Consider the following 25,192-nt stretch of genomic DNA (forward strand, 5'->3'; position numbering starts at 1 on the left):
TGTCCCTTGTATTGTCCCCAAACTTGGAAATATATCGGTAACTAAAAAAAAATACTCAGCAAATTGTTCTGGGGCAAACAACCTGCTAGCTTTGTTGTGTTAACTGACATTGTTGCCATACATGTCAATTATTTGTATTTTAAAGTTGTTGCAACTTCAATTACTGTTTTTAACCCCCAAAAATACAGCTTTTTTTTGGTTTATTTGTTTGTTTTGGGTTTTTTTTTACAGTACAGTGTTCCCTCACTTTTCACTGTTTATATGAAACACGATCCACGCGATCGGGGACTTCTTTTTTTGGCGCTTCTCTTAAGCCATTACGAACCACCCACACGGCTCCCAACCGAATAAACACGTCCTCCATCCATCACAGATTCTCCCCCACTGACCAAAGCTTCGGAACATTTTAAATCAGTTAAAATGACGGACTCATTTCGTTCAGGGCGCTCATCTCTTGTTGTAAGCGGCTCTGCTTTCTCCTCAAGCCAAATATCAGACTCCATACGTTATTGTGGAGCAGTGTAGTTGACAAGTCGACCGGTTTGTACAACCACTACAACCCACTGACTGAATATTGACATCCGAGGTGGAACAGCAATTCGTCTACTTCCACAAGCTGCGCTGAAAAAACAGCGCCCGTCAAATGTGACTGAAACTGATGTGGCTTTGCATAATGAATGATTAATTTGTTTGCTTGCAATGTGTGCGTGTTTGCCCAAATTTTTCCTCAACAGCACAGCTTTGCCTGTTGCGCCTTGTGACATCCAAACAAATTCGACTCTGTGTTATGTTTGATATCAACAAACAAAACTGCAAAGTGGGTGTCGTCCTCTTTCTGCCTTGGATTTTAGTTTTTGTAGACAGATCTTGAAATAAAGCATGCTTGCAACAATTAGTCCAGTTTTTCAACCCAGGTTTGACTGTTTTCAGTCAATATTATTGCTATTATTGTCCATTTAATACAAATAGCCTATGCATTGGTTTAGACAAAATGCAGTTCGTTTCATGCTTATTTTTTACATGATGTTTTTGTCCATCAGTGGTTTATGAAAAGGGGGTAAAAAAAAAATCAAAAACATCTTATATATATATATATATATATTGCGCGTCGTCCCGCACGCGGTCTGTCCTTCCGTCTGTCCCTTTTCAAAACGTACCTACTTCACCGCGCCGCTGCGCGCCGCCACTGCGCGCCGCCACTGCGCGCCGCCACTGCGCCGCTCAGGCAGTGGCTCACTACGATCGCGCGGGCATTTTGCGAAAAAATGTTGTCTACCCACAAGCATTGCAATGAAATTGTTAGTTATTTAGTAGAGCTAAACATCTCTTTATTTTCGCGATAAGCAATGAAGATGAACAAAAAGTTGAACCAAGCAACAACACTTTTGTGGGCCGAAGGCCCACCTTACCAGCCTTCCGCAGGAACTAGCTGATGAGCCGCCCGGAGGGCGGCGAACCACCACCTTACCAGCCTTCCGCAGGAACTAGCTGATGAGCCGCCCGGAGGGCGGCGAACCAGCTAGTAAGATTATAAATGGTGTTTTTTTTTAAATTATGTATCAGACTTTATAATATATAAATCACACATCATTACTATTTTCTTTACTTGTAAACTTTACAATGGGTTGATTTGACCCACAATGTAACAAAAGTGACAAATAGTCTTTTAATGATCAATGATTAGAACGGCTTTAAGTTTATCGCCTTTAGAGGTTGATCATAGTTAGATATAGAGGAGCCACGACACCGGATTCACTGACCGGGTTGATGCCGCGTCAATCGTCCCCTACTCTTGCTTTTAATCTTGGTTCCTACAGTTGTGTCTAGATTTGGCCTTAGTAGATTTGAAGCAAGGCATGAAAGCTATTTCATGGAGAGTATATGAACACGATATAATTTGGAAAAGTGTAAGTGTGATCAAAGGAAATGTTCAATTTAAGGGGGCGACAACTCAGGGTTAATGCAAGCATAACAAGAATCTCATCAGTTATGTTGCCCCAGGGTGGAAGTCAGATTATTTCGACATCACCTTTAATGGCAGCCAAACAATGTTATGTTTTGCTCGCCTTTGCTACAGGACATGAGAGTAATTACATTAGCATTAGGGGTCACTTGTCAGCAGAACTTAATGTACATTTTATAACAGAATCAGTTTTTGGCCCACTATTCCAATACCATTTTACGTGTCTGTCAAGTGTTTGTTGCTCAAACTGGAGGGAAAAAAAAGAAAAAATAACTCATATCCGTGAGGATAAGCGAGGTAACTTCACACCCTGGGTAACTTTTGCCTCACAGTCATTTCGTGTTTCCTGAAGATAAGATATGCGCAGGGCCTGGCAGCCAATCAATGGCCAAATTTTCTATATAGTTTTATATATATATATATATATATATATATATAATATTATATATAGGGGCGGCCCGGTAGTCCAGTGGTTAGCACGTCGGCTTCACAGTGCAACCGGGTTCGATTCCAGCTCCGGCCTCCCTGTGTGGAGTTTGCATGTTCTCCCCGGGCCTGCGTGAGTTATCTCCGGGTGCTCCGGTTTCCTCCCACATTCCAAAAACATGCGTGGCAGGCTGATTGGACACTCCAAATTGTCCCTAGGTGTGAGTGTGAGTGCGAATGGTTGTTCGTTTCTGTGTGCCCTGCGATTGGCTGGCAACCGATTCAAGGTGTCCCCCGCCTACTGCCCGAAGACAGCTGGGATAGGCTCCAGCACCCCCCGCGACCGTAGTGAGGATCAAGTGGCTCGGAAGATGAATGAATGAAGAATGAATATATATATACTCTTGATTGGGTTCCGAATTATGTTTAGAGGCCTTCATCCTTCCGGCCGAAGCACCTGCTTCCTTCTACCATTTTTGGCAAATTGTGTGGTCTGTTTTGGATCATGAGCCCCCTCAAAAAATTACCTAATGTTAGCAACAAAAATATATAATAATAATAATAATAATAGTAATAATAATGATAAGAGTAAGTAATTGATATACCTTCATTGTCACAATATATTGCTGACGTAGCAGTTTAACAATGGTTAATGGTTAATTTCCATTAAGGTTAAATAAAACAGACAGAGCAGCAGCCCCATTAAATCGGCAGCCATGTTTGAAAGAATGAATTAGGAGGAAGGAATAACAATGAGGCATGCGAGGCTCTTGTGTGCAGAAAGAGGGAGGGGGAATAAAAATTGGTGGATTTTTGCATGCACTATATTCTAGCCGTGGGCAGAGTAAATCTATCAAAAGGCTGTCACACTTAAAAAGGAGAACATCTGTAACAACAACAACAAAAACACTGGCCATAAAAGAGTGGCTCGTTGCTTTTTAAAACACGCCATTTGGCAAACACGGTGAGATTTAACACATCCTGCAAGGAAAAGAATGCAGGTTAAAAGGGTTAATCCTATTTTTGTTATCACCCGTTCCAATGAACTGTCACAACGCCGGGGTCTCTTTGCTAAGCAGTGCCAGCAGACACAGTGTGAGCACATCACTGACATTGGGGCTGTGCGCTTGCAAGTGGCTATATTTAGGTGAGGCGCGCCATTTTATCAAGCCAACGCTAAGAAGATTTCATCACATGTTGAGGCAAATCTCCCCAACCTGAGGCTACCGGAGGAGGAAAAAAAAAACGGTGGGATTTACGAAAAACCCACGGGGAGCTGAGGAAAACTAAATCGAGCTTTACCCACTACTGCTGAAATAACTCCATCAATAAGTTGTTCCATTGTTGGATATAAAGGCTTTTTTTTTGGTTTAATGTTGTCTAAAGTTATTTCTCCAAGCATCAGTCAATGAAGGCAGGAGACAATGTGAATAAAAAGTCAGTCGTTCAACTTTGGAGAAGTAAAGCGGCCCACAGACGTGCAGATGACGGGACACTTTCCCTCGTATCTTGGTCAAGGTCAGCAAAGGCCTAATGCTCGGATGTCTCTGAAAGATTATCCTGAGCGTTTATTTTGTGGTGCAGGGTGAGCGCCCTCCGAAAAACAGAAGGCCCGAAAACCTTAAATGTTGAACCAGTTCAATATTTACCATCACAAATCCTTATATGTGCGCTCAACACATGATTGTGATGTGAAACGTGATGATCACGAATGAGAAAGTGTTTTCCAGCTAACAGCTGAAAAATATGACAAATACAGTAGTACCTCTCCTTGCGAACATCTCTTCGTTTGAAATTTCTCAAGAGGAAAATTTTGCCTCGTTACGAAAAAAAAATTCAAGATACAAAAGGTAAAAATACAGCTATTCGCAGCTCCGAGTTTCCTGAACGCAACAAACTTAGACCTGCTCTGCCATTGGCTATTATCGAGCATCATCCCGGCATCCCATTGTCCGAGAGGGACTTCTACCGTATATGTCTAAACCTGTAGATAGCTAGATATGTGTCTATCCAGCATCCTCGTCATTCACCCCTCAGACCATGAGGCGATCCAATAGTTTTACCCAGAAAAGGTATTTACCAGTCGGTTGATTGCTCACTATGCTGATGTTTGCCTTGGACATTTTCGAAGGGTTGTTAAAAGCCGACAAAAGCAAACCTCCTTGGATCAGTTCTTTACAAAACGCCAGACAAAAATCACTTCTGATAGAGAACATGGAATAAAGTGGGCAAAAGTTAAATGACCATCCTTTATTCTTTTTTTTTTTACATGATGCAGAACTCCCTTTTATTGTGCAATAATCTAATTGTAACATGAATCTGTTACATAAGTTGATGCATTTTTATGCTTTAGGAAACATTTTTGTCTGAATTTTGGGGTGGCTTGGAACGAATTAGGGCATTTAAATGGAAAATGCGTCTCTACTGTACTTGCAAATGTTCTTGTTAAGAAGTTTCTCTCAGAACCAATTCATTTCGTGAGTAAAGGTACTACTGTACTGTAGTTTGTTTTCAAATGACAGTAATTATGAATTGAATGCCCAAAACCGGATACCATGCGGTTTTACTGTTGCAGGGCTGCACGAAGGGTACAAGGGATGTCCAGTCGCTGCCATCATCATGCTCTTATCCCACTGGCGTGTGCCAGGATCTGCTCTCTGCTTTTGCGGTCTGTCATGCTGCCAGTAATTGTGCCTGTCTTTTATCACCATTCCTTGTTATCTCCAAAAAGGTCCTTCGGGTTAAGTCACAAGGTCCTCTGGCAGCCGACGACGAGTGCGGAGGAGGAAACGCACACGAGCCAGACCCTAAAAACAACCACCACCAGCGAGCGAGGGGGTTTCTCCAAACACTAATGACGTGCTAAGATAATGTAGTGTACGTAATATTGAGAAGCTGCTCGCATTGTACATGTCACCTCGCGCCCTTTTACTGGATGGTGCCATTATCTTCGGCACTCCAGCCACTGTAATCAGCAAATGGAGTGGCTGCGATGAAAGCCTTTCTTGTCTCACTCCAAAAACGGTGATCTGAGGTCAAAGTGCAAGAAGAAGTGCAGGTGGACCAAAACAAAATCACCCTCCTCCGACCTATTAAGACTGACAAGCAGTGATGACAAAAGGAGGCTAAATGAGGAGCAATCCAAGTCAATATTTGGAGGATCATCCATCCATTCATTTTCGATAGCGCTTGACCTCCTTACCCTAGTTGGAGCCTATCCCGGCTGACTTTGGGTGAGAGACGGGATATACACTCGGCTGGTTGTCAGCCATTTACAAGTTTGTGTAGAGATTACAAGTCATCCCTTCGTTTTTAAGCTAATATCGGGAAAATACCCTGTGGAATATGGAAAAAGTGGTAAAATCACAGTTATATTGGTTGTCATTCTGAAAGTGAAAGAAAAAGTAAGAAAAAGTGAAATAAAAGAAAAATGACCCCCCCTCCTTTTATTTTTTTTAAACAAAACTTTGTCAGATATCATCACAATAAGATTGATATCCATCCATTTCGCACTTGCCTTCTTTCAATTCGGAGGTGAGCTAGCTATAAACCATCCTGGCTGATTTGGGGCTAGAGGCAAAATGCACCCTGGACAAATAACAGCTTTGGAGGATCAATAAATACAGTCACACTTTCTTTACAACAAAGCAAACTAATATGAGAAAAATGCTGCCCAAAACTTGGCCAAAGGAAACCAAAGACAGAACAGTTGAGATGATATCAGGATATCCAGTCACACTGGTCGTCAGTCTCAAACAAAGTGCAATAAAAAAAACAACATTCAATTCGCAATTTCTCGCTATTCTGGTATCCAAACTTAGGTTGCAGGTGACTGGGGTCTATCTAGACCAATTTAGGACCAAAGGCCAATCAATCACAGAGCACATAGGCTCTACGGACAAGCAATCATTTCCACTCACACTTTCATAGGACCATGAGTACCGAATAAAGTAGGAGATGCTAAATCCAAGAACCACAATCAGCTTGAGATTCAGGTAAACCAAGACCCCACCACACTGTCTGTGTAACTAATTCCAATACTGTAAAACGCATAGCATGACAGTGGATGCGCAAAACAATGTTTTCTTTTCTGCGTATGAATCTTGATGTCAAAAGTTGCGCATCTATGGATCCGTGTGTGTTATCCCATGTGCTGTGCTACCAGGTCTTCTCTTGGTCTGTTTTGGTTTTGAGGACTTTTTTGCGCTTATGTGCCAGTTTGCGGGATGGACGCACTTGTATGTATACAGTGTATATATATATATATATATGAGCGGCTGGATAGCTCATTTGGTAAGGCATCGGTTTGGCATACGGGAGACGGTGGTTCGAATCCCGCTTGGGGCAAAAATGAGCACATAACACCATCCAGTGTGGGTCCTTGGGCAAGATCCTTCACGCTAATGCCTACCTCATACAATGATGAGAGACAATAAAACGAATGACATGCCGGCTCAGACGTCGCCCGGCCAAACAAGGTCTGCGTCAGGTGCTGGGGAACCAGAGCACCCTGATGAAAAATGGGCTACTGGAACAAAGCGGAGATGGGCGAGATGCGATAACATGGCTCTGTTGGAATGCTACTACTCAAGCAACCCTAGTCAGAGGGGTTACATGCAGAGAATGTGGGCTAAATGGTTACTTCGAAACCCACAGTCACGGTTGACCGCGAAACAACTAGTAGCTCAGTGTTCCAACATCCACAAACGGCAACTGCTGTCACAACTTGAGATTGGTGAGGCACAACGCAGGTTCCATGGTGAAGGGCCCCAGGCTGCCAGATCAGAGGAGGAGGTCATACAAGAGATTGGGAGGCAAGCCCCAATGAATGCAGATGATGAGATTGGGTGGTCAGCCCCAATGAATGAAATGCTGAGCGAGGCAGCAACTGACCTGAAAGCTAAGATCATGGCGAGAATGAAAGCTGGGCAACCTAGAAACCGATTACAACGGCTATGTGAAGTACCATCTGAAAGTCTCATAGAAAGTGTGAATGCTGCACTGAGGGCGATCCCTACCGTAACGATCACAGAAACCAATGAGCTGATATACGCTTCAGCATCAGTGATCCTGGAGACTCTGGGCTATAAGAGCAACCATGGAAGCCATGAGATACGTTACCCACCATGGAAAAGACGGTTGGAGGCTAAGATCAAGGCGGCCCGCAAAGATGTGAGTCAATTGACGGAGGCCCAGAGAGGTGTGATGAAAAGGCCGATACCCGAGAGGTACATCCAGATGACCATACCTGAAGCACTCGAAACTGCCAAACAAAGGCTCCAAGCCTTGTCCAGTCGCCTAAAGCGGTACACGAAAGAGAATGAGGCCAGACGAATAAACAGGCTGTTAGCAACACAACCTGCGAAAGTGTACGCTCAGTGGCAGGGTCCTAACAACAGAGCTGACCCACCAAGACTGGAAACTGAAAGGTACTGGAAAGGCATATGGGAGAAGGAGGTTGCACATAACAGCAGTGCACAATGGCTGGTGACCCTGAGAGAGGAACACAGCAACCTCCCTGAACAGAAACCGGTTACCATAACAGTGGCAGACATACAGGAAAGAGTCTCAGATATGAAGAACTGGACAGCACCAGGCCCGGACATGGTCCACACTTACTGGCTAAAGAAACTCACAGCACTCCATGAGCGCCTAGCAGTACAAATGAACCAGCTGCTGAGGGACTCACCCAGAATGGCTAACCGAAGGGCGAACGATCCTGATCATGAAGGATCCCTCGAAGGGATCCCATCCAACTATCGGCCAATAACCTGTCTCTCCACAACATGGAAGCTCATGTCAGGCATCATTGCGGCTAAGATAAGTGGACACATGGATCAATACATGAACGAAGCACAGAAGGGCATTGGTAGAGATACCAGAGGAGCCAAACATCAGCTCCTGTTTGACAGAACAGTCGCACAAGACTGCAGGTCCCGACGTACCAACCTGTGCACAGCTTGGATTGATTACAGGAAAGCCTATGACTCGATGCCACATACATGGATCACTGAATGCTTGGAGTTGTATAAGGTGAACAGGACCCTAAGAGCCTTCGTTGCGAACTCGATGAGGATGTGGAAAACCACACTTGAAGCCAATGGCAAGCCACTTACCCAAGTGTCCATCAAATGTGGCATATACCAAGGTGATGCACTCTCCCCACTGCTGTTCTGCATAGAACTGAACCCCCTAAGCCAAGTAATCACCAAAACAGGCTATGGATACCGCCTCAGAAATGGAGCTACAATCAGTCACCTCCTCTACATGGATGACATAAAGCTGTATGCTAAGAGCGAAAGGGACATAGATTCCCTGATCCACACAACCAGGATCTACAGCAGCGACATCGGGATGTCATTCGGGCTTGAGAAATGTAGTCGGATGGTGACTAAGAGAGGAAGGGTAGTCCGCACTGAAGGGGTCTCACTCCCTGAAGGAACAATAACAGACATTGAGGACAGCTACAAGTACCTTGGTATACCACAAGCCAATGGCAACCTCGAACTGGCAACAAGGAAAGCGGCTACGGCCAAATACCTCCAGCGAGTGAGGCAAGTCCTAAGAAGCCAGCTCAATGGCAAGAATAAGACCCGGGCAATAAACAGCTATGCCCTGCCAGTGATCAGATACCCTGCAGGAATAATAAGGTGGCCAAAGGAAGAGATTCAGACCACGGACGTTAAGACCCGAAAGCTCCTAACCATGCATGGAGGGTTCCATCCCAAATCCAGCACCCTGAGACTGTACGCAAGCCGAAAGGAAGGAGGCCGGGGACTTATGAGTGTGAGAGCCACTGTCCAGGATGAAACATCCAAGCTCCATGAATACATCAAGGAGAAGGCTCAAACGGATGACGTACTCAGAGAATGTCTCAGACAATGGGGAACAGAAGATGAGGCGCTGGAAGAGGGACCATCATGGGAGGACAAGCCCCTACACGGGATGTACCACCGGACCATAACTGAAGGGGCTGATCTCAAGAAGTCCTATCAGTGGCTAGAGAGGGCTGGCCTGAAGGACAGCACAGAGGCACTCATCCTGGCTGCTCAGGAGCAGGCCTTGAGCACCAGAGCCATCGAGGCCCAGATACACCACACCAGACAAGACCCAAGGTGTAGGTTGTGCAAAGAGGCACCTGAGACAATCCAACACATAACTGCAGGGTGTAAGATGCTGGCAGGGAAAGCCTACATGGAACGCCATAACCAGGTGGCTGGCATAGTCTACCGAAACATCTGTGCGGAGTATGGACTGGAAACTCCAAGGTCAAAATGGGAAACACCTCCGAAGGTGGTGGAGAATGACAGAGCGAAGATCCTGTGGGACTTCCAGATCCAGACTGACAAGATGGTAATGGCGAACCAACCAGATATCGTGATCATAGATAAAGGGCAGAGGAAAGCCGTTGTAGTGGATGTAGCGGTCCCAAGTGATGGAAACATCAGGAAGAAGGAACCTGAGAAACTCGAGAAATACCAAGGGCTCAGAGAGGAGCTGGAGAGAGCCTGGAAGGTAAAGGTGACAGTCGTGCCTGTGGTGGTCGGAGCACTCGGGGCAGTGACCCCCAAACTAGATGAGTGGTTGCAACAGATCCCGGGAACAACGTCGGACATCTCAGTCCAGAAATGTGCAGTGCTGGGAACAGCAAGGATAATGCGCAGAACTCTCAAGCTTCCTGGCCTCTGGTAGAGGACCCGAGCTGAATGAGGGACGGACACCACCCGAGGGGTGAGATGAGGATTTTTATATATATATACACTGTATATATATATATATATATGTACCTTCTTCATTCTGTATCGAAACGGGGCTGATAATGGAAATGTAATTGCACAAAGACTTTAGAAACACCCTGTAAAACAAAAGAGCTTTTGAATAAGTGCTCATTGTAATAACCATACCGAAAACCATTGTAAAACAGGAGGCCCCCGAATGGAATCAGAAAGCAAATTTATGCTATTTCTAATGCATGTGGCTTCCTATTTATTGTTTTATTATGCCAAAATGACCACTGGTTAATTATTTTTCTCTCCTTGTAATATTCAGTTATGGCTAAAGCCCGTTTCCCGTTTGTGTGTGTGCGTGAGGGCGAGACAGAGGAAGGGAAGAAAAACTAGGACACGTTCCAAACAATGATGATGGTGAATCGGTGATGATGGTGAAAATAAATCAGGAGTCTACCCACATAGCAGAGGAGCAGGAAAAATAGCCGCTGTCTACTACCGCTGCATGTGTGTAGTAATACAGGCCATTTGTTTGAGTGCAACAGACAGACAGTGTGTGGCGTGGCCAAATCAAACACAATTGATCCAAGGGAAGTATCTCCTGTGAATCACACACACGCACACACACCGACTTCTTTATCCAGCACACTGGACTCTGGAGGTCTCGGAGCTGACGCCCTGCTGAATCCAACGGATTTAGGCCTTCTCCCACACAATTGCAAATGATGACCCTGGCAGAGTTTTTCTACAAAGGGGCCAACCTCATCGGGTAACGAGAGCTCAAATCTCCACCAAAGTGAAATGTTAACCAGTTTGAAGTTTTGGGAGGATGACGCAATACGTTTATGGATTAGTCTGATGGGTTTCTACCATTAGTCACCGCTAAATAAATAAAAATCTCAAAACAAAAAAGACGCTCTGTGTCGCTTTCGTGGTTCATTGTCGGTTTACATTTTTTTAAGGTGTAAGGGCTATTACTTGGGCTGGACTCAACCGTAAGTATTTTGGTCATTGCAAACATTTCTGTAACAAAAGCGGGGCAAGAGGGGTGCGGGTAAAATTTTCTTTGTTTTTCAATGAATTTGTTTGTTAGGCTTAGATCCTAGACATTAATTAGCATGAATTGGACTTGACCAATGCCCTTCTGGAGCAGGGGGAATAATTGAGGTTCTAATTCCCCCCCCCCAAAAAAAAAAAACTGACAAAAGTGAAAAAAGGATATGGAGTGCTGTAAGTACCGGTAATATTTTTTTTTAAGTTTTTTTTTTTTTTTTACGTGGGAAGATGAAATGCATTACTCTACTATTAGCATTGCGGGGCAAGTGGCACGGTTCCATTGTAACTGAAACGGGAAAAATACCTGTAATTTGGTTCACGGAAGATGGCGAAAAAATTAATTGGCATCAGCCTCAGGTCTACTGGAGTCAACTCGTTAGCGTCACGTAGCAAGGTGGTGGTGGACCCCAAAAAGCAGGCAGGAGGGAGGAGCGGGGTGTATTTGAATAATTGTATTTAAAACAAAGAAAACTAAATCCCAAACACACAAAGTCCAAAGTATCAAACAAAAACCATGACTAAATCTAAAACATAACAATGAACTAAACATGACAGAAAACAAGAGCAAACAGCAACACAAATGACATTAACAATAGCAACAATGACCCAACACCGAGTATTCGGGCTGGGAGTCCTTTTAAAGCCCTAATTAGTTATGACCAACGGGTGTGCAGCTGCCAGGGGAGCACAACAGTGCCACCTGTTGGTCCCTAAACCGAATCATGACAGTTAGCCTCCTGGGGTAGAGGGAATTATTCCATTCAAACTCAAACGGAATATATATGTATATACTGTATGTATACTGTATATTGTTCCATTATAGCATGAATGCCAACAACATACTAGTGGTAAGGTTGTATGTTATCATTTATTTTATCTAAATCCTACTTAATTCCTCATTGAGATTAAAAGTTTGAGTATTGAGTACCGGAACTACCATTAGCACACCCCAGGGTGCCTGACAATCACCCCGTCACACTAACTATAACTAGATAAGAAACTAAATAGCCAAGTAATGACCAGCAATCCAAGCAACTCTGTATGTCCGACTATGAGTATTTGTTTCAAATTATTTTGCATGCAGCGACACCAATTTAGAATGGAAAACCCTTTTGATAGGTGATGTGGTATTGAGCTGTCGGATTCAATGACCTTTTGCACAATAAATGACATCTTGACTTACAAGTAGAACTGATTAAAGTTTTGGACACATTCCACTAATTGCTTCTGAGCTTTAACAAAGCTTTTTCGTTCAGAGCGGTGACTTACTTTTAAATTTTAAATGCTTTATAATGCAATGTTCCGCGGGTGAAGCCAACCCCCTGAAGCGACATATCACATCTTGACCATTTTTCATCTGGTCTGATGGGAGAGGGTCAGTGGAGGTGAGGGGAAAGGGAAAAAAATCTATTTCAGAGAGAGAAGGGGTGTGACTATGCACCTGGGACACAGGCTCAGGCTGAAAAGGTTAACCTGTATGTGCGAGCCATGCGTGCATGAAGAGGTCAACAGCAAGGGAAGATGCCATTGAAAATACACTGCGAGACAAATATTAAAATACATGGAAGATTGATAACAGAACGTTTCGGTGAAAAAAAAGACAAAGTTAACACTTACAACCATCAAAAAGTAGCCATTTCTCAGCCTTCTCCTTCCCTCCTCCATCAACTGAATGTGTGGCGTTCAAATAATGCCTGGCAAAAAGCCAGAAGTAGAGCATGTCAACGGGAATGCACAAAGGAAGAACAGGTCCGCAGAGCTCTTGGTCACTTCATTGTCACACGCAAGACAGAACCCGTTTCTCAACCTCTCACTTGAAGTTGTTTGAAAACGTATTACGCGTACAGTTGATTCTGTCAAAGACAATTCGGATTTGCTTTAAAAAAAAAAGTCTGCGGACTTCACACAAAAGTGCAACATTTCGCTTGAGACCACAGTTTAGGGCAGGGGTGTCAAACTCATTTTTGTCACGGGCCATATTTTAGTTGCAATTTCCCTTGGAGGGCTGTTATGAATGAAACCATATAAAGAAGTCAAGAATAACGGTTTATTCACCTATTTTTAAGTTACTGTAATGAGGGGTTTGGTAACAAGCAAATGCTTACAGTATCGGTCTTATTTATTACAAATAAGAATTTGAAATTTTGGTTGAGATTTTAGCAAGCATCATGAAAGTTTGATTTGCTTTCATGGCCCACATAAAATGATGTGGCGGGCCAGAACTGGGCCCCGGGCCTTGAGTTTGACACCTGTAGTTTAGCGATTACCTTTCACTTTTTCTTTGGCTTTTTAACAACACTTATTGTAAAAGATGGTGTCATTCATAAATCAAGCAAGGCAGCTACGATCTCAATTCAGGCAGCATTAATTCCATGTTTTTGTTTCTCTTCAGCATTTTTAGGGGCCTTTTTCACACACATTAAATTGAAAATCAGATACAAACTTACATTATAACAAATTATTTGTGGATTTGAAGACAACATTTTGAAAATGGTTGAAGGTCACTTCTGTCATATGAGACCTCTCGTTGGCTTCCCGTGTGGAATTTGCATGTTCGCCTGCCTGGGTTTTCTCTGGTTTCCTCCCGCACTCCAAAAACATGCACGACAGGTTAATGGAGCACTCTAAATTGTCCCTAGGTGTGAGTGTGAGCACGGATGGCATGTTGAGGAATTAACATTGCTTAATATGATACGGTTTTCACTTCCCATTGACATTTCTTACTGCATGTTGTTGGGACACGACAATGTTGAGCAAAATTAAAGAGAAGACAAATCCTGTTCAGAGCATCCACCACCACAACTGTCCAGAATGGAAAATGAGTGAAGAGGTGCTGGGGGAGTTGGAGAATAATGTAACTGTGGTGTTGAAGGTGTTAAAAGTAGTTTTGGCAGGCGAATATGGCTGTGGATCCACCTGGGGAGATTATAAATTGATGTGGCAGCATGGGAGATTGTGAGGCGGGAAGGACACACAACATTCCGTTTGTTAGGCAAGCCAAATGCACGGAGCATAGCAGCTGGCTTGCCCATTTTCAAAATGTATATGATGTCCAATCAATCAGTATAATCTCGCCTCCAGATTACAGTCACAAGGTTAAACTCTTTTAATACGTGAAGCAGCATTAAACGACGTCGGGGGGCAGGGGTGGGGTGAGAACTGACTGTCTGACATGCAAAATGGAAAAAAACAAAACAAAACAATTTTTTAGAGTTGCTCGGGTTTCACATTGCTTCATTTAAGCAAGGAAGGTCACACAATCGCGTTCAATCATCACAGGGAACCTTCTTCTACCCTGCGGCAAACAACCCCCACTCCGGAATCACCTTTGCAAGGGCTCCCTCCATTAAATAAATTGTGGCATAATAATCTCTTGGCTCAATATTTATGGATGAGAGTGGGCAGCCTATTTTGACTCGCCCACTTCCAGGGCTGGGCCAGAACCCTCCGTAATCCCCGTGTTTAACTGTGGCTAAATTAAACCGGCGAGTTATTCAAGATGGAAAAGAGCGACACACAGAAGCTGAGCAATGTGAGCGTGTCACACCTCTGTGCAGATTAGCACTATGAAATATGAAATATTGCGCCAGTATGGGGAAAGGCTGGCATGCTGGAGTTTAGTTCATACATGCGACTTGAAAGCAAAAGTTTTCATTTCGGCTGAAATTTTGTTTTCATTGGGTGCTCATTGTTTTACGGGCTTGTGTTACGGGTAGTGCAAAAACCGAGTTGGGATTCTTGTTTATCACCAATAGTTGCAAATATGTTTTTCCAGTTGAAGATCAACGGGAAGTAATTTAGGGGTCCGAAACACCCTCCCATAAATCCAATTCAGTTGCGCCCCTTGGAAAGTTAGAAATGCTTTTCTTGATCTCGACCAAATGCATCCATTTTATCTACTGTTCATTTTGCTAGAGTCACAGCTGAGCAGGAGCCTGTCCCAGCTGGCTTTAGCCGGAGGCGCAGTCCCCTTTTTTAATATTTAAGGCTCACAGGTGTTTTTTCATACAAATATTTACTGCAGTTATGAGATTAATACTGTGTAGAGCATCGTGATGGACAAAGACACATTCCACCTACAAATTCGTGTTGTATAGTGAGGCTTTTATCATCTACATTTAACTTTTTGTGTAAAGTGACCTCTGTCCTCACCGCGCACACACTCTGCACGGTGGTACGTGTCTCTACATCTCCTTTTTTCAATATAGTCAGCAATGTCACACTTGCCGCACCTCACGAGACCAAACAAATCAACAGCAAAACACTCTTCAAATCAAGTGTCATCAACACCAGTGAAATAGCCATGGTTGTTATTTCATCTGATGTCTTGACACAGACACACGTATGCAAATATTCACACACGCAGACATCTGTTTTCGTTTATGCAATGATGTGGCGTCATCTTTCGTGAACATCTGCATGAAATGAAGTTGAAATGTATTGCTCATTTCTCCAAAAATATTTCTACCTCTTCCCGCATCACTGTCTTACGAGGTAGAAAGAAAGTAAGATGTGCCCCAACACACTGGACCGGAATTACGAATCACTGTGCCGCATGATGTTTTTTTTGTTTGTTTTGGGGTTTTTTTTGGGGGGGGGGGGTTGGGCTGCAAGTCACTCAATATTGTGTTTTGTGCGCATGCGTGTCAGATCAGGGATGTGTTGTATTAACATTAGAAGTCGCTTTTTTGTTGTAATGTAAACGAGTACAGGGGGCGGCCCGGTAGTCCAGTGGTTAGCACGTGGGCTTCACAGTGCAGAGGTACCGGGTTCAATTCCAGCTCCGGCCTCCCTGTGTGGAGTTTGCATGTTCTCCCCGGGCCTGCGTGGGTTTTCTCCGGGTGCTCCGGTTTCCTCCCACATTCCAAAAACATGCGTGGCAGGCTGATTGAACACTCTAAATTGTCCCTAGGTGTGAGTGTGAGTACGGATGGTTGTTCGTTTCTGTGTGCCCTGCGATTGGCTGGCAACCGATTCAGGGTGTCCCCCGCCTACTGCCCGAGGACAGCTGGGATAGGCTCCAGCACCCCCCGCGACCCTAGTGAGGATCAAGCGGTTAGGAAGATGAATGAATGAATAAACGAGTACATAAAAAGATCGGATTGAATAAAAAATCCAAAAGGGGCACTGCAGTGGCCTTAATTGCATGCTTTTGTTTCCTTGTTGCCAAATTGCAAGCTTTTCAAACTACTTTCAGATTTGTGTTTCTTATTACAAGGCAGTTGCTTTTATTTCCGACTGTCAATGACAGACAGATTGATACAGACAGTCAGATGAAAACTGTTTATGGTGAATTTTAGCTGCACCTTAAAGCACTTGTTGCAGAAGTGACAACGTGTTTTCCCTACTCAAACAATGAAATGTCCATCAATGTTCGGATGAAAACCAGCTGATGTTTGTCTCTTTGCCCAGAGAAATATCCGGGTGAATCCTATCAATGCAACAGCACTGTGTGCCAAGCTCTAGACAAACAATGCAGCGTGATATTAGAATGCAGCTCTCTGATCGTCGAGTGCCTTTTAATTATCTGGTGATTCAGAGCCTAGAGGACACATCTGTTGGAAAATCTATCACGTTTCCCGGTGAGAAAGGAAAGTGTCACACATTATAACTTTTTTTTTTCTCACCTTCCCTTTGCAATGAAGATTCTATTAAGACCCCCCCCCCCCGCCCCACCTCTCCTGTTGCACACACTATCAGAGATGGGGTTGGTTGTCCTGCAGTTTCTGTCAATCAGTGAAATCCCTTTGCAACATTCAGCAGGCGAATCCTTCCATCCCCTCTACAAAGACGTCTTTCTCTCAACAGTCTTTTATTCCACCTGCGCATTGTTTGCTCAAAACACTTGCCTAGACAGGTTTAAAGCAATTCTTTTTGTCATTAAAAAAAATGTCTGAGGGACTACTGTAAAATAAGTAGATTGCCGGTGGTAACCCAATGTGCTTATTTGCCATTCAAGTGATCCGAAATCAAAGAGAAATTACTAACGACAACCATCCATACTTTTTTTTAAATTATTTTTTTAATAGCGATTGTCCTCAGTCTCTGGTGAGATGGAACCTATTTCTCGAGCAGTAGTGGCTCATCAATTAGAAGGCCAAACTCCCACCCTGCTGAGTCACAGTGTAAGGGACAAAATGAAAAATAAAAATTAAACATGACAATAAAAATACTTCAAAATATATGTGCGTGTGTTTTTCGATTAGCAGGATGAGTAGTATACCGTTAGATTGATTTGTTGATCTCTGGTTTGGTTGCACAGAACGTAGCAGATAGACTCGTTAAATGTGTGACACACACAGTCGGTCCTCGTGCAATATATACATTATAGATGTGACTGGTGGATTCGATGATGGGGTATGCATCTCTCCAATAAAAGACAATTCGATATTTATGTCGATACATTGGGTGCAATACGCTTGGATTTTATTGGTTCGATGAATAGTGATTACGATTCTATTTGAGATGGGACGGCTCAAATTGGGACGGGATGATGCCACGAGTTTCTTGTTGTCCTTTTACATGCATACGATTGAACTTCTCAGTTCTGTGGATTAAAAAAAAGAAATCTAATCAGTTCCAATTTGAACAGATCAAACGCCGAACAGCATCTCGGAACCTCAAAGTTTCCACTGCCTTAATTGTCAATATTTATGATCAAGGGCATAGCATTGATAAATATTAGCAGGGCTCATGCAGAGATACAGAGGAACAGTACATGCAGCTCCAATCGGAAGATATTTATGGTCCATCTGGTTTGAAAAGGCTTCCTCATTTAAAAGAATCCCTTTCATTGGGTGCTCAGTGTCACCATGTCGCTGACCGCATCTCCTCGCTTGAAAGATGCTTGTTCAGAACGGAAGGCGGCCACTGGGCTTTGGATGTAGAAAATGAGGGTGTAGATTGGATTATGATGCCATTTTTAATCCGTCTTTTTCCTTGGCTGGATATCGCTCCTCCCCGCTTCTTAGCGTTACACAATACTTGACACGGGAAGATTTCTGCCGAATTCTGGCGCAGTGACGACTACGTGATTCCTTGTGACACTCTAATTTGAGCTTATAGCGCTAAAGCTTTGAAGCAGACATGGGAATCAAACTTTTAGTCACGCCGACCCTTCTCTTCTGCGGCCCCATTAAAAAGGTCCCACTCAGATCCCTGGTGTAGTTTAATTAGACTCATCTTGTCCTGCGCTCATCCTGATTTTGGAGAATGTAGGTGTCCAAAGTAGCGTTTCCCCCTCAGCGCATTAAAACTCAAATACAAGCTGAAAGTCGTCTCGATGTGCGGTGTCATCTCACTGACATGACACGCAATCCCCCTCTCCCCCCCCCCCCCCCCCCCCCACTTGCGTCTAACTTTGCTATTATTTCTGAAAAATACTTTTAGTTTAATGCTGACAAACGATTAATGGCACTGACTTCCTCTGAGAGGTAGCATGGTTATGGTGCATTATAGTTTCATTTACTCGTGAAATGGTGCATTAAAAGTGGTCTGCCTCGTACGGTCCCTGTTCGTAGCAGAAAAAAAAACATGCAAAGAGGGGATAGAGGCGCACGATACATTTTTAGTTCGCTTGATTGGGCTTCACAGCCATAGTTTGGAGATACCACTGTATAATTCTATGTCCATTGTGTGTGTGTGTTTGGTTGGCATCCTTGACTGTTCGACAGCCAATCGCAGACCCCATTATCCTCCCTCAGACCCTAGTCTGTGGGTTGGTTAACCTCTTTTTTTTCTTTTTTTCTTTTTTGAAGAGCATCGTCTCTCTCATGCGATTTAATCTCTACATCTCGCTCAGAGAGTCACACGTGCATCATCTGCATGCAGCTAGAGCAGTGCCACAGCCTATTTCTGCATCCCCGCTCAAAAAGACATTTCAAAACCGAGGGCCGGAGCCAAACCTCTGACCTTTCGGTTTGAGGACGTTCTCCCCCAGCCCCAAATCACCCTCTCTGGTGACATTTAACACGGTGAGTAAGAGAGCAAGAGAGCTGGATAGAGCAAGGGGGTCAAACGGCAAGGAAGGAGCACAACCATAACGGCCTCCGTGTAACTATGACCAATTCAAATTACAGGAGATGCCCGCTATTCATGGAGGATGGCGACCGAGCTGAACAGAAATAGCAAATTTTCATGAATATTGGGCTTTCCCCTAAAAGAGATTAGAAAATGTTTATTGTTTAATCCATAAACACACAATGTTCACAAAACACTTTAAAAGCATCTGAATATTGCCACCAACTGACGTCTTCTGTTTGTTTTTTGCTGAAAAAACTGCGATTAGTACGTGTTTTAGGCCAAGATCCTTATATGCGGTCGTGAGAGCCTCTCAAAGAGCAAACATCATTGTTAGCGCGGACCATTCTGAGTAAATGATCTCAGTATCATGAATCGTAACTTCAGGAGGTTCGGTTTACATTTCACAGAGCATTTTGTGCTGATATGTTTTGCTTTCATTTCATTGTTGATTTTTCTGACAACATGAGGCACACGAATATATGACTAGTATTCGGAGATACCGCCAAGGTACCCAAAGGAGTTGTGGAAGGAATACCCAACCCTCACCTTGCCACATGGGGCTGCACCCAGACAGCCGCAGCTCAGCACTATTCAAGGGGCAGAGGGCTTATAATAATAATAATAATACATTTTATTTATAAGCGCCTTTCAAGACACCTAAGGACACTTTACAATAACAAAAAACACAAAACAATACGGGTTGAGCAGCGACAGCCGAAAGGCGCCAGCGTTCACTCAACCCGAAGGTCAGAAGGCTTCCTCATCAACTGCCATTTTCACCATGGAGACGGATAATCATGTAAAACACTGCAGAGACATCAATATATTTAAGTTAGGCGCACTTCATACGTGGCAACACAAGATGTCCGCCGGTGACTTCCCTCTCGGGATTGTGAGTCCATGACGTACAGTATATGTCACTGCTTCTTAGGCCAAACTTGAATGAATAGAATAGATACGACTTGTGTGTTCACTGACCCAGAACCGCCAGTTCCAACCATTGATAAAATCAACTAGCAGTCCTTGACAAGTTTCGAGATATTTTGCTCAAGTTGTTTGAATGGATTCCACTGGTTTTGATGCCGTGTTTAGTTTTAACATGGCGAAACTATCGGGAGACAAAAGCAGACACAGCAAACATAGGCGCAGCCATCTTACACTAGTTGAACTTCCAACTTCGACCTTCGAGATACCTGAATTACTCAATGATTAGCCTTACTAGAAATATACAATCATAAATAATGCCAAAATATGTTGAAGTGTGAGAATTTCACAGGAGCTTGTTTTCACGAAATGGTATACTGCAGTTTGATTAACATTTTCTAATGTTTCGTTTCCGGTTCTAAAGCATCATGAAATATTCACAATCATCCCACTTTTCAGTCAACCGCCTTTGGAGTGGGAGCTCTCGCCCGCTCACAACAGCAAAAGATGCTCATTTAGTTGAATGGAAATTCTACAACCCAATGGTTGTTGGTGTGTTACACCTGGACTGGTGGCATGTCCAAGGTGTATCCCACCTCCTTCCCAAACTGGGACACACTCCATCCCCACCACCCCATTGTGACCTTGCACACGAATCAGCCGAGGCAGTAACGGATGGCTGGACTTCACACTTTCTCTCTAGTCACCTGTCCCACATTTGTCCAATTGCCAAGCCATATTTTTTTTCTCCATTCGCTGACAAGGGAAATCACACTTCAATCAAAATCTAACCTTCCCGGGATGTCTCTGATCATGTAAAAAAATTGCTTCGTTCACTGTTGGGGATGAAAGAGGAAGCTGTCCTGTTTCCAATTCCCAGGCAAGGTCTTATTTTGTCTTTTTCAACTTCACCAAACTCACACTATAATGTGTGCGCTCATCTCTCACAGTCAGACATCTTGTTACAAATCCTTTGATACGTATACGATGGTATGATAGGGTTCGGCATTGCCAATCACGTCCTAATAAGAAAACATTCAATGTGAAAGGGGGAAATGTGCAAGAGTCACAATGTAGCTCCAGTGAATAGCTGCACCGGTGAACTAAGTCTGACACTGGCTGTAATTAAATATTTCCCTCCTTAATTACCGAGCTACAGGAAATGAGCTGGTGGAAAGAAGACGAAGGGGAAAAAAACATGTTCATAATTTCCTATCAGGCTGTATGGACACTTTTGATTTTGATTTCACGGTCACATCATTGCCTTTTTTTTTTTGCCAATAAATAAGCCCATATATCCCTTGGTGCCTTCTATAAAGGACTCGTGTGATGTTCAAGCACAAAATAGTTGCATTACAAAAGCCTTACAAGCACAAATAAAAGGGACCTTTAAAGCCAGTCTCGCCATGCTGTTCACAGGCTTCATGTGGCCATGAATCAAGATACATATGGCCAATAACAAACTCAATGGCACTAAGGAATCTGCGGAAGATAAAAAGAAAACTGCCTCAGCTGATCCTACCACAACGTGTCTTATAATTCAACGTGCGTATAGTTTATTTGACTTTTTTTTCAAAGTAAAATGTCACGCAGGTTTTGTTGCAATATCGAATGTGACAATAATTAACCATCAGGTAGAAACAAACAATACGCTTCCAATTGCACATATATGAGAGAGGCTGTGTGTACACGATTTGGGCCACTGGTGGAAAACCGAGGACGACTGGGCCATATATGGCCAGTGAGAGTATTTGATCCTATATATAAGCAAATAAAACCTCAGAAGAACAAAAGAATAAAAATATATAGATCCAATTTCTCTAGTGCTCATCCTCCTGATTATAAAACACAATACAATACATATTTAATTATTTATTTATTTATATAGCGCTTTCACAATCTCGGTTGCGGGTGAACTGGATATCCCAGCTAATTTTGTACTATATGCATATTTACACCTATGGACAATGTAGTCATCAATTAACCCACTTCGTTTTCTGAAGAGGAGCCCGAGCACTGAGAGAAAATCCTGCAGGAAACATTCAAACTCAACACTGGAAGGCCACAGCCTGGATTCAACCTCAGAACTGTGAGGCAAATGCCACTCGTCCAAAAATGCGTGATATAATATTGTATAAAACGTGAAATATTTGTAAGCATCATTTTTCATATATGATAGCACTTGAATGAGAACAAATAGCCCCTGATCAGAATAAGGATTGATAATCTAAAAGCATACTTCAGTATATACTATTTTGTTTACCTGAAATCACTGTAGGGGTGAATAATCCAAAATCCGGCAGATTTAACCCGCTCCTGTTCCCGCTCCACCGCCTTCTCGCTTCCAAACATCCTCAGGGAGAACTTGTTGACCCCCGGTTGGAGCATAGCCCCGAACTGACGGTGCATGAAGCCGGCCTGGTACAAGCGCTCGTCGTCGGGCAAGATCTGTTCAATTCCATCCAACTTTATGAACCCGGACTGGGCGTCCGCTTGGGACTCGCTCGGAGGTGCGCTCTCGCCGTTGCCGGCGGACGCGCCACCTCCGCCGGCCTCTTGCGCGCCTTGCTCCGGGGCGCTCTCACCGATCGCTCCCGGGGGGCTCTCCTCGCTCGGGGTGACGTCCCCCTCAGTGATGAGTCGCCTCTCCTCCGCCGAGTCCGAGTCGTGCACATGGCGGCTGGTGATGGACGAGAGGCTGCCACGGAACCTCCGGCAGTCTCCGTTGGAGCTGGTCTTCAACGGTCTCCCGATGTCGGTCTCCATGATGAGCGACTCGCCGCTTTTGGTCTCCCCGGTACCTCTGCAGCTTCCCACGGAGGTGGGTGACGGCAGCGGCTTCATCCGAATGCTCTTCCTGCGCGTGTCCTTGTCCGCGTCTTCTCCTTCGCCCATGATGGACGTTTTGTGTCCAATGTGCTGAGGCAAACTGTAGAGCCGTTTACGCATGGACGAATGCAACCTGTCCATTATGTCATGGAGCAAAAATTGACCAAATCTAGATTTGTAGGGCAAACTGAGCAGCACCGCGTGGTGCTTCTGATCTCCTTGCGAGCGATCCCTGAAAGCCTGCAACACATGACACACTCGCTTTGCCGCTTCCGAGGACGGTGATAGTCGCTCTTAATAAAATAAATGGCACATTTTTGGGCTCCCTTGAAATGACGACTTGACTATACCTGACAGCTCGCGTGCGTCCTCCTCACGCAAAGCCTGGGCGGTCCGCACGGCCACCTCGCACATCTTTACGCCTCTCCGCCTGCATGGCGCGCAGAAGTGTGTGTGTGGGGGGCAGGGGGGGGAGAAACTGCCTGAAAGTCACCTTTGCCTGACATGTGAGAGACGCGCCGGCGGATGGAGGAGGAGGTGAGGAGGCAGAATGGAAGGGTCATCAGCAGGCTCGCTCCTCTCGCCGAGGCGACGTGAAGGCGACAATTAAGATGGGAAACATGCACACCGCGTTCCATGCGCTGACATCACCCCAATCCATCCAGCGCGGCCGAGGAGTGTTTAGGTGAACGTGTGAATATGCATGATCTGGTTGTGTTGCCATAGGAGCGGGGGTTGGTGGTGGTTGGAGGGGGACGAGCCCATCTTGTTTAAAGGGGAAATGTGCTTCCCATTCTTAAAACGCGAGGAGGGAGAGGAGATGGGAGGCTACAGGTAGGTCATTGCTTGAACCCTGCGTGGCGAATAAGAAGTGGAAACATTTCGTGATCCATGCGGGTGAAAGCGGACTGATAATGGTGTGGGGGATATTGCCAGAGACTTGATTCTCTAATTGAGCGTAATTGCTATAATTGCGTGCAATTATGGATACATCATTTGCGAGTTAAACTGATTACAAATGGGTCAAGGTTGTACTGTAGTGGAAATACAGCGGCGTAGAAAACCCGCGACTCAATGGGTTTCGTGAGTTGGTTACCAAGTTATAGAAATGCCAGCTGAGCTGAATTCTCCAGTGATTTTCTGAATGTTCAATATAATTTGAATTTGGAGGCATGTTTTCCTCAAAATAATTATTTTTATGCCACAATTCTACGTCTTTGTATTGTATCCTTATATTTTATTTTAATATAACGACGCTTACTTTCCAGTTTACAGTTGTTCATTGTATTTCCAATCAATTGTGTGTAAAGATTATTCCATGTACCTGTAGGTCAAATATGCAGATCAGGGAATGTTCAGGAACAGGAAGTGAATACTAACAGGTTACGCCCAAGTGGAAACTAAGCACATAGTATTCACTATTCTGTCTGTGCAATTTCAAGTCAACATCAAGGTCTGTGCAAAATCAAGACAAAATCAGTATGGTTGTAATTAAGTATAGACATGAATACATGCGACGTAATCACTATTAAGCAACGTGGTAACCCAGCGGGCATGTGACATCAGTTTGACAGCAATGTTATATTGAAGACTGGATTTTGATGTGATACTGATGTTGCATTGACCTCAAAGGCCCACCATGGTATAGGTACCATTTTTACAGCCTGCGAAAACATAAACAAAAGTTTTACTGTTAACATATTGTTTATTGTGTTTACAAAATCACCAAAACGGGGCATACATTGACACATTTAATGTTTCTAAAAGCACACAGTGGCAAAATAAAAATATGGATGAATTACACGAAAGCTCTGGTTTTTGTACACCAACTGCTAGTTTCAGGTTATATTAATTATTTATGAATAAAGAAAATTGATATGTTTGAGGAAGCCGAGGATACAATTTAGGGTGCCTTGTAAATCCTGCCCAGCAACTTGTGAACATAGGACCCCATGAAAAAAACCCGGAAATGAATCCGAATCCCCCATTTATGTTTCTGTGGTGGATATTTATTACAACAGCGAAAATATAAAATGAACTAAATAAACCTATTATCTGTGGAGATGAAATGCGTTAAAGTAAGAACAAGAAGTAAAACTTTAAATCACCAAGCCATTTTGTCACTCTAACGCGGCACTTCTTTTCCAATTTTTTCAAAACTTTATTAGCACTCGACGACAATCAAACCATTACGCACGTGAATAGTAACATACGCTTGTTTACCGAGGCACTTACACTCCACAAA

The 25,192-nt window shown here is 43.9% G+C and overlaps 1 protein-coding gene across 1 annotated transcript in view; it reads right to left on the reverse strand.

The window, feature by feature from the left end:
* The window catches only part of LOC127599969 (potassium/sodium hyperpolarization-activated cyclic nucleotide-gated channel 1-like), an 85,806-nt gene extending 62,174 nt beyond the window's left edge, over window positions 1–23,632 (reverse strand). Inside the window, exon 1 of the mRNA XM_052064239.1 lies at window positions 22,382–23,632. Within this exon, the coding sequence (XP_051920199.1) occupies window positions 22,382–23,088 (707 nt within the window). The 5' untranslated portion in view covers window positions 23,089–23,632. The remainder of the gene's footprint in view (window positions 1–22,381) is intronic.
* Between the last annotated feature and the right edge of the window lie 1,560 nt (window positions 23,633–25,192).

This window comes from Hippocampus zosterae, chromosome 4 (assembly GCF_025434085.1).
Source record: "Hippocampus zosterae strain Florida chromosome 4, ASM2543408v3, whole genome shotgun sequence".
NCBI lineage: Eukaryota > Metazoa > Chordata > Actinopteri > Syngnathiformes > Syngnathidae > Hippocampus > Hippocampus zosterae.